The 14868-nt window shown below is 32.2% G+C and overlaps 1 protein-coding gene across 13 annotated transcripts in view; it reads left to right on the forward strand.

Moving 5' to 3' along the window:
* LpR1 (Lipophorin receptor 1) overlaps positions 1-14868 on the forward strand; it is a 1438611-nt gene that overhangs the window by 1386336 nt on the left and 37407 nt on the right. For all 13 annotated transcript variants that reach the window (XM_067758124.1, XM_067758130.1, XM_067758126.1 and 10 more), the window contains 2 exons: positions 6079-6206; positions 6354-6500. In XM_067758124.1, the coding sequence (XP_067614225.1) occupies positions 6079-6206; positions 6354-6500 (275 nt within the window). The remainder of the gene's footprint in view (positions 1-6078; positions 6207-6353; positions 6501-14868) is intronic.

Consider the following 14868-nt stretch of genomic DNA (forward strand, 5'->3'; position numbering starts at 1 on the left):
ACCTTTCGTTTGATACCCATATCGTACAAAGGAATTCTAGAGTCAACCCTGATCCACCTTTATGGCTATATCCCTAAATGGCGTCCACCTATAGGACTATGGCCCACTCCCTCATAAAATACTCTTTAATGCCTTTCATTTGATACACATGTCATACAAACACATTCCAGGGTTTCCCTCGGTTCATTTTCCTACATGGTTATTTTCCCTTATGTTGTCACCATAGCTCTCAACTGAGTATGTAATGTTCGGTTACACCCGAACTTAACCTTCCTTACTTGTTTTTTTTTTAATTATCGATATTTTGGAAAAACTTGCCGCAATTGTGTAACTTAAACTATGCAAACCAATCTCAAGAGCGTTTTCCAAAAAATATTTAAAAATTTCCGAAAATTTCGCACTTTTTACTTGAAGTTCTCTGAAATTTTTTGAGTATGCAGTTAAGTTAAGCCTGTTTTAGACTTTCTGCCATATAAAAAAGTTTACTTTGTTAGACTGAAACTGATTTTAATTTTCCTAAAATTTTCTTAAATTTTCGAGATTTTTCGAAAACGTTTTTGCGGTTGACTTGCACAGTTTTAGTTACAAAATTCGTAGAAGTTTTTTGCTAACATATAAAAAATTAAAAAAGATGAGTTTAATTGACAAAATTAAAAAAAAAATCCACTGCTATTTTTCTGTTCGCCACTGTATATACTGGAATTCTAAAAATTTTAACACAAATTTTACGGGTTTCCATTTACTACTTATTTTATTCTACTTAACAACAGCACAGCATAATACTGAACTGTAAAATCAAAAGTTTTTAAAATTTTAATACATAGAACTGCGCGAGAAAATAATTGACCTTTACGGCAATTTGAGAAATATGAGTGGATTTTACGACCATTTTCCGCCGTTGTGGTGTGATGGTAGCGTGCTCCGTCTATCATACCGAAGATCCTGGCTTCACGCCCCGGGAAAAGCAACATCAAAATTTTTTAAACAAGTTTTTTTCAATTAGAACAATATTTTTCTAAGCGGGGTCGCCCCCGCCAGTATTTGGCAAGCACCCCGAGTGTATTTTTGCCATGAAAACCTTCTCAGTGAAAACTCATCTGTCTTGCAGATGCCTTTCGGAGTCGGCATAAAACAAGTAGGTCCCGCGCTTCCCAAGGCAGCCGGTTCTATGTACCTGAGCGACTCGGAATTTTTCCCGACCAAGGACCGTCATTACAGTGTAACCCCGTTCCACTGCTACAACAACAACAACAACAAGTAGGTCCAGTCCCGCCAAGTTTGAGGTAAAACTAAAAGGAGCACGACGCAATTTGGAAAAGAAGCTCAGCCTAAAATCTCTTCGGAAGCTATCGCGTCTTACATTTATTTTATTTTATTTTATTTTATTTTATTTTAGGATTCAAGGTTCGATTCGAGCTCAAGGCCAGAACAATAATTTTTTTTTTTTTAATTATCATTAGAAAAAAATTATTTTTCTGGCCTTGAGCTCGAATTGAACCTTGAATCATTTATCAATAGGCCGATACAAATAAAAACAATTGTTATTTTATTTTATTTTAGAAAAACCGAAAGGTCGTAACGTGAATATCATTGTTAATCTAACCATTTGAAATTTGACTTTGTGACCTTTTAAAATGATCACTTCAAGGTCAATTGACATTATGTCCGTTGACTTTATATCACCCTTCCGAATAAGCTTCATCCTTACACAATTGTGCACTTCACCACATTTATTTATGTAAAACCTCTACAATCGTTGATGCCTTACCACACAACCACACGTAGATATATATAACCAACAATCGCGGCTGAAAATATGTTGCTTTAAAAACGGTTGAAGTTTAAAATATCTCACCAATTGCCACTTGGCCTCTCACCTGACCATGAGATCTGTTTTTTTGCGAATTGCTGTTGAAATATTTATATATATATATCATATTACTTGCTGTCCAACTGTCTGACCGTGCAATTTTGTTTTATGCGCGTTTTAAGTTTTTTGTGGTATTTGGTGCCTTTTTGCCATTATTGTTTTTTTTTTTTTTTTTTTCGTTGAAAACTCGTGTTGTTTTCGAATTTTCTTTTGCTTTTATGGCGGTCATTAAATTGGATTATTGTGGATTTTAAATTGTGCCTTACTCAGAAATTTATGAGTAGTTACCAACGCGTTAAGGACCGTAAAAACAATGCTCAAAAATGTATATTGCCATTAAAATTTACTTATGTATTTATGTACAGCAGCGAACACAAAAATGGCACTGCAAATTTTTATTAAATTTTGTCAATTAAATTTTTTTTTTTTTAGTTGCGATAGTTTAAGAAAAAACTTGGATGAAACTGAAACCATGCATACCAGTCTAAAAACTTTTGAAACAAGTTTTTGATTGTGCCGTTTTCTAGACCAATACATTTTAGTCAAACAAAGTATAAGTTAGAAGTCTCTCAAAATCCGTATTGAATTTTGGCAAGTTTTTTCAGAGAAACTTTTTCAAAAAATTTGAGAAAACTCTACGAAATTTTCGAAATTTTTATCTAAATTCTTTTACCTTTTTTTTTTTGAGCATGCGGTTTTTTGTAGCAATAAACTTACATGAGATTGAAACCAAGCTAACCAGTCGGTAAAACTGTTTAAACAAATTTCGAAAATTCGAGTAAGTTCTACAAAATTGTGCGAACTCTTTATTTAGGTTTTTTTGAATTTTTTGAGTATGCAGTGTTATAACCCTATCAATTTAAGCCCAACAATGTACTAGTAATAAAACTCGTATTGATTTTTGACGAATTTTTATTTTTTTTGAAAAGTGTTTTACATTTTCATGAATTAAGCGGTAATTGCCCTCATTGTTTTAAATGTAAGAAAACATTTATTTGAAGCAATTTTTAATTTATAATTTATTTAATAATTTGGGGAAAATTTAAACAACGTGACATCAGGCCGGACAAGGCGACAGCTGTTTCGATTATACCTTGTAAATCTCTTCGAAGCTTTTTCACCCGGGAGTGGGATTTGAACCCACACTTCTACGTTGGTTAAAGTGTTACAAACGCATTCAGCCACGTCATGCCTTAGTTGTTGTAAACTTTTTCCCAATTGCCTTCCTTGCATATTTTATTCTTTTTGCACAGTACATACTTTGTATGTAATCATGCGTTAAAGTTTTGTTTTTTTGGCGGTTTCAATCAAACTGGTATTTTTGCTTTTGTTCTATTTATAGAACAACACAGAATTCCATTTTCTTCTAAAAGAAGGGCGCTTAGCTTCATATTTTATATCAAAGTAAATTTGAAACACCTTTCAGAAAAAAAATTTTCAAAAATCATTGCAAATTCTTCTATAACTTTTATTTTTTTGTAATCAAATTCATTGGCCTACAAGACTGCATACTCTAAAAAATTTAGAAAACTCTTAAAAAACTTTGAAGCTGTCATAAAAATTTCTCAAATTTTTAAAAACTTTTTTGAGATCGATTCGCATAACCTTAGCTACAAAATTCCTTGTTTAATTTTTTTTTTTTTTTTTTAATTATCAAAAAAAAAATATTTCGAGAATCATCATCGAATTTGAATTTCGTTTTTTTTTTTCGAAATTGCTTTTGAGGTGGGTTTGCATAGCTTTAGCTACGAAATTCTTCAAATTATCGAAAATAAAAGAAGTGTTTAACTGACGAAATATGACAAAAATTGCCGCTGCCATTTTGTGCTCTTTGCTGTAATTACCTCCATAAAGATTTTGCATATTAAATTCATTTCTACATAATGCATTCAAAACGGCATTGAAATTATTTGTTTATATTAATATTCTTTCATTCGCTTTATGTAAGTACAATGTACTTAGCACATATTGTTGTGTTAGCTATTATTGCTCACAATTTTTCTGTTATTTGGAAGTAAACTTCCATTACTTTTTCAAGTTTCAGTCACCTCACTACGAACTGGATAAAGTTCTAGTATTAAAGGGTCGGTATTTGGCTCGGCATTTTTCTTAAATAGTTAATTTCAATTTATTGTTTCTCAAAATCGGCTACAAAAAAAATCGGAATATCCTGTCCTAACTGTACCCTAAAGGTACTTTAGAGTACCATTAAACCCCACAAAAGAGATCAACCGTAGACCACTCTCTTTGTGTAATAGTCGCACGATTTTCTAGGGGAATACAGAATGTAAGATTAAGTGTAGTCACTACACCGCAGCGTAATGTGCGAACAATGTACTTGGTACAGTTGCTATGAGCGAAACAGCAGACAGACTGGAAATCAAGGCTAGGCAAGAAAAGTAAAGTCGTAAAGTAGTAGTTAACCATTTGTTGTCAATGTTATAACGTCTTTTTAGCTATGGGTTATACGTTTGTTATCGGCATGTCATCGATGAAGTATCGTATAGCTTATCAATGACTTACCATTTTTTTATCGATTAGTTGTCTGTATGTAATCGAAAGTAATCAGTTTCTTATAGATCATTTATCAAAATGTTGTCGGTATATTATCATAAAAATATGTGTATGTTGTTTTAGATATTTTTTTTTAAAAGGTATCGATATATTATCAAAAATCCATCAGTTTGTTATAGAAAATTATAGGTCTGTTATAGGAGTGTTACATTTGTGTTATCGGTTCAATGTTGAAATGCTATAAATTTTATATCGAAAATGCATCGATTTGTTATTTAAAAGATATCGATTTGCTATCAAAGAGTTATCGAATTGTTATCTTTACTGTTACTCTTAAATGATCTAGGAGTCATCAAAAAGTTATCGATATGTTGTCGGAAAATTTCGATATGTTGTCTGAAAATTAACGACTTTTATCCGACTTATATCAATTTGTTATTGGCGAGTTGTCAATTTTTTGGTCAAAAATTAATAGTTTTGGAACCGAAAATCGATTAATTTGTTTTCCAGAACCTATCGATTTGTCACCAGTAAGTTATTGTTTTGCACAGTAAAGCTAAAGACTTCTTATCAGAGTGTTAACAATTTGTTATCGGCGCTGATTCGTTGATAACAAGCTCGACGATATCAAGCCGCTAATTCGACAGCCACGTATCTGGTGTACGAATATAACTGACTGCTTCAACTTGGATTTTGGGGGAATAACTCATTGTTATCGTATAGTGATAATGCTTGCACGCCTTTAATATATTGTCGCCACTAGGCATGACCTGCGAAAGGTTGAAAGAACTCGAGCTTTAGCTAGACTGCATTTAGAGATCTGTCGTCGGTCACCTTTTGTTAGTGTTTGAGTTCCGGACAATTTTATGATCCTTTTTAACTATTTTTGGGCCTATTTTGTGACTCCATTAGAAACTATTTTTTAAAAACTTTAATATTCAGCATCAAATGGATCAATCCAGGACTATGTATGTCGGAATAATTTTTGGAATTTCTTCAGGCTCTCATTTGATAAATTTCAAAACTATCTCAGGATGAACTCCGAGAACATCTCGGATCATTGCGGTGTCTTTTAGAAATCATTTCAATTTAATTTATTACCATTCGAGGAACATTTTTGTGACATGCTCGGCGTTATTTCTGGAAGTATTTTCAGAATCATTGCAATATCAATTCTAACATGTTTCGTAAACCATTTCAGCACTTTTTCGAGACCATATTGGTATTTCCCTTGGAAATATTTTGAGATGGTTTTTGAAACCATATTTTAGTAAAACTAACAGTACACATTAAGCTTAATTTTTCTTTGTATGCATGGCCGTCATGGTGTGATGGTAGCGTGCTCATCTACCACATCGAAATTTCCGTGCTCAAGCCCCGGAGAAAGCAACATCAACATCACTTAAGAATAGTTGCCTACATATTTAACCACTGTGTGACACCACTTAACCGTCGCCAATCGGGGCCAAAATTTATACGCGATATTTTAACCCTAATTAGTACCATCTAATGTAGTGAGGTTGGAAAAAATCGTTTTTGGTTTAAGGTGAAGGTTTCATTTTTGGTTTATTGTGAATGTTGAATGATGCTTTGCGTTTACACTAACAAATGCTCTCACTGTATTTTGACTAACTAATAACAAAAACACCAAAAATTGTGCGTTATCGTTTATTTTCTTTACCTTTTCATTGCAGTTGATAAACATCCGGCTGGTAATGCAACAAATGCCGAAGGCACTATCATCTCACCGCAAACAGATACCAATTATTTGGCATTTGTGATAATTGGCTCGATCGCCGGCTTTGGGCTGGTGACAGGGGTGGTAAGTGCAAACAAGTAAATAAGCGGCGCTTTCATTTTTTTAAATTCTTAGCTTCAACAAAAACAAATTAAATTTTGATTTGCTAATATTACACTCTCTCTTTATCTCTACTTTTCTTTCTACTCTCTGACACACCGCTATACACAGATACTTTGGGTCGTTTATCGTCATTGCAGCAGGCGTCCCACCTCTATAAATTTCGAAAATCCGGTATATCGTAAAACCACCGAAGATCATTTTAGTTTGGAAAAGAATAACCTGCCGCGCATGTACCCAAGTACGGTAGATGAAGAGGTAAGCCAGCCTTGCATTAATAATTTCAATTATATGAAATTTTGAAATGATTTTGTAAGAATTGAATTAAATAATTACGACTAACCAAACTAACTATTAATGCAAACTAACTGATTGAATATAAAAAAATTACTTTTAGATTATTTTTACAACAGTAATTTTAAAAAAAAATTATTTGCTAAGTTTTTAATAGTAATCTAATAAAGTAATTAGTGTAATGTTTTTGACGGGCAGTATTTAATATAAGTAATAGATAAAAAAAATTATTTTAAAGTTTAAGTAAGAAACAAAAATATAGGTAAAAAACAGCGTTTAACACTAATGAGCATTTAAGTAATTAAGAATTAGTTTATAAATACAAATAAACTAATAATTACCTTAAAATCGCTCTTGCATTACTTACTTAACTCATAGCGAAATTTCAATATATAATTTTAATTTTCTTATTGTACATAAATAAGTACATAAATATAACGAAATTATTCCAAATACATATTTACGAACCCAACTTTCCCTAAAGTAGTACAAGATTTGTATGTATGTAAAATAAATAAAATATATATATATATATAAAATAATTGTGTAAATAAAATATTTATGAAATAAGTGAAATTCGAAACGTAGTTACTAACTTAAAAAAAAACAAATAAAAACTGAAAAAATAGCTAATTTATATTTAATGGATTTTTGTCTATTTCTAGCTACATTTTTCTCAGCGTAGACTGTTCGCGAAGTATTGAAAATTATGCGTACATGAACGCGCAGAATAAGTTCACATTCAAAAAAGTTCAAAAATTTTAAGAAAAAATAAGCATATCGCATTAAAAAAATATTAACATTTTTTTTTTTTTTTTTTTTTTGTAATCAGAGACAAAAAAACAAAAAAGCAGAAATTAAAGTATTTTAGAAAACAGAAACTTAAAATTTTATTTTTTTTACTTAATTTGACACTTTAAATCTATTCATTATTTACAAAAAATTTTATAATTTTTTTTTTTTTTTTTTTTAAGTATAATTTTTTGTATTGAAATTTTTTTTTCGGTTGGTCAGGCGGTTATAAGCCACAAATAAATATATTATTTTAAAAATAAAAATTAGATAAATTTTATAATCATTACACAGTGCTTAAAATTTATAACTAACCCATGTCATTGGCTGTTTTTCTCTTTTTTTTCTGTGGAATTTTTTTTTTTTGTTTTGCATTTATCCCTACATCATAAAACTGACCAAAATTACTAAAACAAAATTTTACGAATGTGGGTAATTCTCTAGGTGTATGAATCGGGAACGGTTCGGTACTTATACTGTACTAGCCCGACTAGAGTGGTAACACTCTTTTTTGGCACCTACCACCTTTGCTTCGGTGAATTATAGTCACTTCTTGCCGCGTGTATATTCTAAGCCAACGATGCTCGTCCAATGGCTCCTTTAGCTCTGGATGGCTCCCAACAACATTATTCCGGGTGGCTCCCAATCACAACCAAATCGATTTCGGTAAAATTACACTGAAAATTGTACATGCCTTCAAATTCAAAAGAATTTAAAATTTTTGGCACACAAGCAAGACAATCGATCGACATTCATTCACTTTGGCTCCGTAGGCAGTAGAGCACAGATAGAAAAACTCGCAAGATGATGCGGTGAAATTCAAAGGAATTTAACATTTTTGACACACAAGCAAATCAATCGATTGACATTAACTACTATTGTGTCCGATATATTTGCTGTGAAAAGCTAAATGGGGTTTAGGGCATATAGAGTATGGATCTAGAGCATAAATAACATAATTATAGTTTGAAAAACTAAACAACACGCCGTAGCACAAAGGTTCGTTTATCCGATAATAAGCACAAATCGTTTTGTATCGAGTTATTTAACCACTGCCTTCTTCAATAATTGCCGCTAGATGGGTCTCTTTGCGCGTCTAGCCTAGAGAGTTCCAAACATACAGGTGAAGCTAATATAAGGGTGTTAAAAAAGAGCTTGCTAAATTATTTATTGTTTTGTTGTGACTCAAGTACAAAGCTTACTTCCGGATGCCTCCAGCTATGTACATATAAGTTCCGTCGATCACAAACAAATTTTTGAGTCTCAACAAAAATAAAACTGCCAAACTTGTATCTACAAGAAAGCTTTACCATTAGTTCACAAATTTAATCTAGCCCTCTTGCGTCCCACAAGAGAACTATTTTAGTATTGAAAGTGTAGTATTTTTATTTTTATTATTTGTTTCTGTTGGATTGTTTTCCTCATTTTTATATTTTATTTAAGTTAATTGGATTTAGTTAATTGGAATAACTTATGTCTGGTTATTGAAAATTTACTAAGGCCCTGTTTTTCAGTACAAGTTCAACTCAGTTTGTCAGTTATACTACGCTTAAACTTATTCTGCAGTTTTTTCAGTCTACTTTAACTGAAGTTTAAGCTGAGCTTAAGCGACCGAACTGGCAGGGTTAAACTCTAGTTAACTTATCGGTGATTTGCGTTCGTTCGAAGTGACGTCGAATATACCTAACAAGTATTTGGGTTTGAGTACCATTGGAGCTCATGTTGATAACTAGGCATACTTCTAGAATCTCTAGAGTTGTTACGAAACAGTGGATCCACTTGAGAATCATAGCGTACTCAGCAGAAGAGGGAATTTTTTATAAAGCGAAAAATGCAATTACTTAAGTTGAAAAAATGATAGTTCCCAACTTTCTTTAACTGGGCTCAATTGTAAGATTCACGAAAATAAAATATATATAATTTACTTTTGAAATTACGCTTCATTACTGCTATCAAGCTGTGTTTGAAAAACTGCTCAGTAGTTTAACTGTAGTTTATATTTGACTAGAGTTTAAGCAAACTTAGCTTAAGCTTAGCTTAACGAACTACTGCAAAACAGGGCCCAGGAAACATTAAGTTGTTTTTAAAATTTTCATTTATATGAATCAAACACAAATCATTAACATAACATGAAATTAACTAGGAGCAACTCGAAACTTGGCATAAGCAGACTTGAATAAAACTCACATTTAAAGAAATACAATATAGTTAATTTAATAAGTTATGTAAGTTTATAGAAGTTATAAGAAGTAAAGTATTTTGATTAAAGTTTTAATTTAACCAAAATGGTATTTACATAAATACTTTACCTGAACTTGTATAGAGCATAAATATAAAAAGACGTTCATATACATATACATACAACAAACAAATAAACAAACAACAGCAAAACAAAAACAAGGCAAATACATACATAAATTAAAACAAACAAGAAAAACAAATGAAACACAAAAATAACAAAATAAAACAAATTCCGTATTTAGCAAGTAAACAGAGCTAGAAAAAAAATCAAACGTACGTTAAAAATAAAAATAAGAACAACTTTAAAATTTTTGTTTTGATGAATACTTGTATTCACTGAGTAAATATTTACTCGATTGTTTAGCGTAACACAGCCATATCGCTTTTTGTGAATAGATATACAAAAGTACATTCATATAATCGGGCCTGTTCTGGATTTCGATTCCGACCAGACTTGGTCGATTTGAAAAGTTTGCCTCTGAGCAGTCGTAATCGAAAGTAATTAGCCTATTAAGCACAGATAATTAGATTATTTTTCCCACAAATAAGTTTTATTAAATTATTCATTTTATTTGGAAGATTTATAATAACTTTTTGCTGGGCTATTTGTTTATTTAGTATAGGAAATCTTAATATCAAAATTCCTATCAAAAATTTTCCAAGCTAAACAAAGCGATTCTGGTCGAAAGGAAACCGATGTGCTCTCAATTTGGATCGATCGATTTTTTCGATTTTTATGCACAATTGCACGTCTTCTTCCCTCTGCATTTCCGAAAACCATTGGTGCTAGCATTTTGTTCAAATTTTTGCACAATTTTAATTTAACTAAAACCAAATAAATAAAAACAGCAGTATCGCTTGATTTTTGACTCGAAAAGAAAACAATTCGAAATCGACTTCGAATCGATTTGTTTCAATCGGAATTGAGAACACCAAAAAGAAGTCGACGCGTAATCAGCCTCGTTTTACTTTTCAAAACAAGTCGGAACTCAGAACAGGCCAGAATATAAATAAGTCAAATTTTTAAGTACTTGCTTTTGTTTTTTTAAACACGTGTTCTATAGCCCCCAGGAGCTTTAATTTTTTTTTTTTCAAATATCACATCACGTAGAATATTTTTATTGAAGTTTTTGCAAAAAAGGAGGCTTAGTTTTAATTTCACTATTATTTCGTACTCTGTTATTTTGACAAATTTTTGGAATAGTTTATTTTTATTTTTTTTATTTTTTCCTAGTAAAACTCCGTGCGCCATGATTTGTTTTTTATAATAATTTTCATTAAATTACACTTCAAAACCAAGTGCTCTTGGAACAGAGTAACCATGGCAATTGCTATAAAAAGGTCACAGTACAGATCATTTTCGCTAAACATACTTATAGTCCACCATGTCTGAGATATTTTCTATTTGCATTTTGCAGGCTTTCCATTAAGTTTTCCACACTATCCTCATTCATAAACTTAACTCTTTGGGGTTTCCATCGGCACTCCTAAGCTGGATTTCGTCTTACGTAACATAACGGTCGGTCGATATAGATATACATAGACTTCCATATATCAAAATCATCAATATCGAAAAAAAGTTTGTCGGTCTGTCCGTTAGCACGATAACTTGAGCATATATTGAGGTATACTTTACCGAATTCGGTATCAGAGAGCTGATCGTTGCTAGGCATCTGCCGTTTCTGAAGACTGAAACGACTGCTCGTGAACCGCCTAACCGATTTGTGATAAAACTCCACCCTGTGGCATTCCTTTTTATACTCATCTGAGCAGAGTTCACAGAGTATATTAATTTATAAACAAATCGAGATAGATATAGACTTCTATATATCAAAATGATCTGGGCGAAAAAAGAAATTGATTTAGCTATGTCCGTCCGTTCATCCGTCTGTCCGTAAACACGATAACTTGTGTAAGTTTTGAGGTATCTTAATAAAATTTGGTATGTAGGTTCCTGGGCACTCATCTCAGGTCGCTATTTAAAATGAACGTAGTCGGACTATAACCACGCCCACTTTTTCGGTTTTTCGATATTTTCGATATCGATAATTCATTACCAAAGACGGAAAAGCGATGAAACTTGGTAGGTGGATTGACCTTATGACGCAGAATAGAAAATTAGTACAATTTTGGACAATGGGCGGGGCACCGCCCACTTTTAAAAGACGGTAATTTAAAAGTTTTGCAGGCTGTAATTGGGCAGCTGAGTTTGTAATGTTGGTTACACCCTAACTGAGCCTTCCTTACTTGTTTTTTGTTGCATAAGTTCATTATTTTTGCCTAAGTTCATTATCAATTGGACCCTCTTTTGCGACTATTTATTGTATAGTTTTAGGATATAACATTGTGACGAATTTAGAGTGCAATTCCACTTATTTGCAACCTTCTACTAACGTTCGAATCACTAAACTGTTGAATAAATAACTCCACTATTCAATAGATCCAAAATGGCCTTTATTCAAGTACTTCACAATAACACTACTACTTCTCGACAGATAGCGTGCTTAAATCAAACTCATTCTGATTCTCAGCTTTATCTCCTTTTATACTCTGTGATTTCTCGTTCGCATGCTTCTGGGCGGTTCTGTTTCTAGAATTTACTTCTCGTTTACAAGCTATAAATTTCTCAGCTATAACTACAGATGCACGATTTTATAGCTTCTCTCATAGCCCATGCGCGTGTATATGTGAGTGATACTTGCACAAATGATTGCATACTTTTTGGAGTATCTCAGATATATGCATGTGTTTGTGCGTTAATCTCCGCTGCTTGTATGGACATATGGGTAGACATAATGATTGATTTGTTGATGTGCATACAATTCACTGATTAGTATCGGCTTAGAGATGATAGTATCCCTTAGTGTTGCTAATATTCGTCACAATATTAAGAGCATTTACGGAATTTTAATGAAATCTTCTGGGTTTATTTCTCAATTATGCGACCAAAAGGGGAACATTTTTATATAATTTCAATATTTTTTTTAACTGCTTTCAGGCCTGATTCGACATAATGTTAAAACGGTGTTGGGATTTTAGAAAAGTAAGGTGAAATGTAGTTTACATACTCAAAACACAGTCAATATCCCAGATTCTAATGAAGAGTAGAAACCTCCTTCAATATATATTGCTCTTTAAATGGCACATCATAAATAGTTTCGTACACATAACTTCATATATTGAAAATCAAAATATTCATCTAAAGTACATAAAACTCTTATAAAAATCGTTCAAATTATCCTACTGAGAGCGAAACTTTAATATGTCTTTCATCGGAAAGCATTTGTATTTGTCAGCATTCTAAATGCGCTTTTATCATTTCAATGCTGTGCTACTTTTGAAATTATCCCTTCATATTAGCTAAATTTACACAAAAAACATAAGTACAAGATTAACTGTGACAACGTACAACAAGAATACAATGTGCTTCATAGAAACAGAAATCCCATTCAAATGGCATACAAATATGCCATTGCATATATCATATACCAATTAACATTTTTGAATGATCACAATTTAAAAGGAGTTTTATAACCAAGACTGTATTCACAACATGCTTAGAAATGCTGATGACAGAGTGTTATTTTAATTTGATGCACGCAAATATGAGTTCAAAAACAAGATTTGAAAGATGCTCAAAAGTGTTATCAACATAAGGTTAGATATGAAGCGAAATAGGTTATATTATGAAGAAAAAAATGATTCTATAAGTATTAAAACACGCCGACATAGCGTCAGAAAAGTGCATTAAAAGGTTCAGAAGAACTCAAAAAAAGTTTGGCGTTTTAATTTTTAAATTGACCCATAAGGAAACTGAAACAGTAGCTTATATCACTATGTAGCGTCTTTAAAAAAATCCTCTATTTCATATTGCTTTTCAAGTCATTTTGATGAGTACAAGAAAAGCTCAACAAAAGACTCCATTAAGACTCACTCTAAAATCATCGTAATTGATAAACTTTTCTATGCTTTCTTTTATTATTACAACTAGACTGACTAAAAAATAATTTTTCCCATTAAGGAGCAAATTATGTATAAGGCAATGCGACGAACGAGTAATTTTTTCTCGTATGAACCAAACATCGTATGATACAAAAATATTATCTCACCTTGTTAAAGTTTTGAAGTCTGTTTGTTTAAATAGAGTCATAAGATTTAGGCTCTTATTAGAGCCCCTTTCAAAAGCCTTGCTTTAAAAAGATGACTTTCCAATAAGAAAGGAGATCAACAAGAGACTCAATTATGACTCACTCTAAATTCATTGGAATCGATGCATTTTTCTACCAAATTTCTTGACCTATTTCAACGAGTTGGACTAAAAGGATACTTTTCTCTTTCAGGAGCAAATTAGGAATAACGCAGCGATTCATTTTTTCTCGTATGAACCAAAATTCGTACGATATAAGGGCATTAATTCACCTCAGTGAGTAAAATTAAACCTGAATCCCTTTGTTAAAGTTTTGGAATTTTCTAGTTTAAATTGAGTCATAAAAGCACAGAATCAGTAGATTGTAGGTCTTAGTAGAGCTTTTTTCACATACATTGCTTTAAATTATTATACGTTCAAGAAAAAATAGTGACCATCAAAAGGCTCCATTTTGACTCTCTCTAAATGCATTGTAATCGATGCCTTTTTCGCTAAAATTTCTTGAACTATTTCAACAAGTCCGACTAAACGGATATTTTGCTTATTTGGGAGCAAATTAGGTATTGCGCAACCACAGCGAGTGAAAGTAAACCTGAATGCTATTCTTAAAAATTTCGAATTTTATTGTTTAATTTGGGTCATGATAACACTGAGTAAGTAGTTCGGAGCTCTTAATGCAGCTTTTTCAAAAACATTTTTTAAGAAGATGCCTTTCCAACAAAAGGCTCCATTATGACTCACTCCGAATTGATATCATTTGTGAGAAAAATCTTCGTAAACCTGAAATTTTGGGGCTCCTCATTTGTGAGTCAAAAATCGACTCCAATTAAGCTCTTTAAGGGAGCTTTCGATTTCTAGAATTTGTTCGAGAAGAAATTTATCGCGAATATCGGCGAGACTCTCGCACCTTGCAATACTCGTTGGGCTGACGAGCTTTTCGTCATTCAATTAGTAACGCAAATCGCTTCTCTTGGCTAACTGGGTAACTAACAATACTTGCATACAACATATATAACATCTACCAACAAATTAACACTCTAAACACGCATACGCCTTGTTGTTAGTCGCATACAATATACATTTACATGCACTATGAGTACGAGTCCCTAACAGCAACTGAGTCATCTACGAATGTATATAAGATGTGAATGC

This window comes from Eurosta solidaginis, chromosome 1 (assembly GCF_040869045.1).
Source record: "Eurosta solidaginis isolate ZX-2024a chromosome 1, ASM4086904v1, whole genome shotgun sequence".
NCBI classification, from domain to species: Eukaryota; Metazoa; Arthropoda; class Insecta; order Diptera; family Tephritidae; genus Eurosta; species Eurosta solidaginis.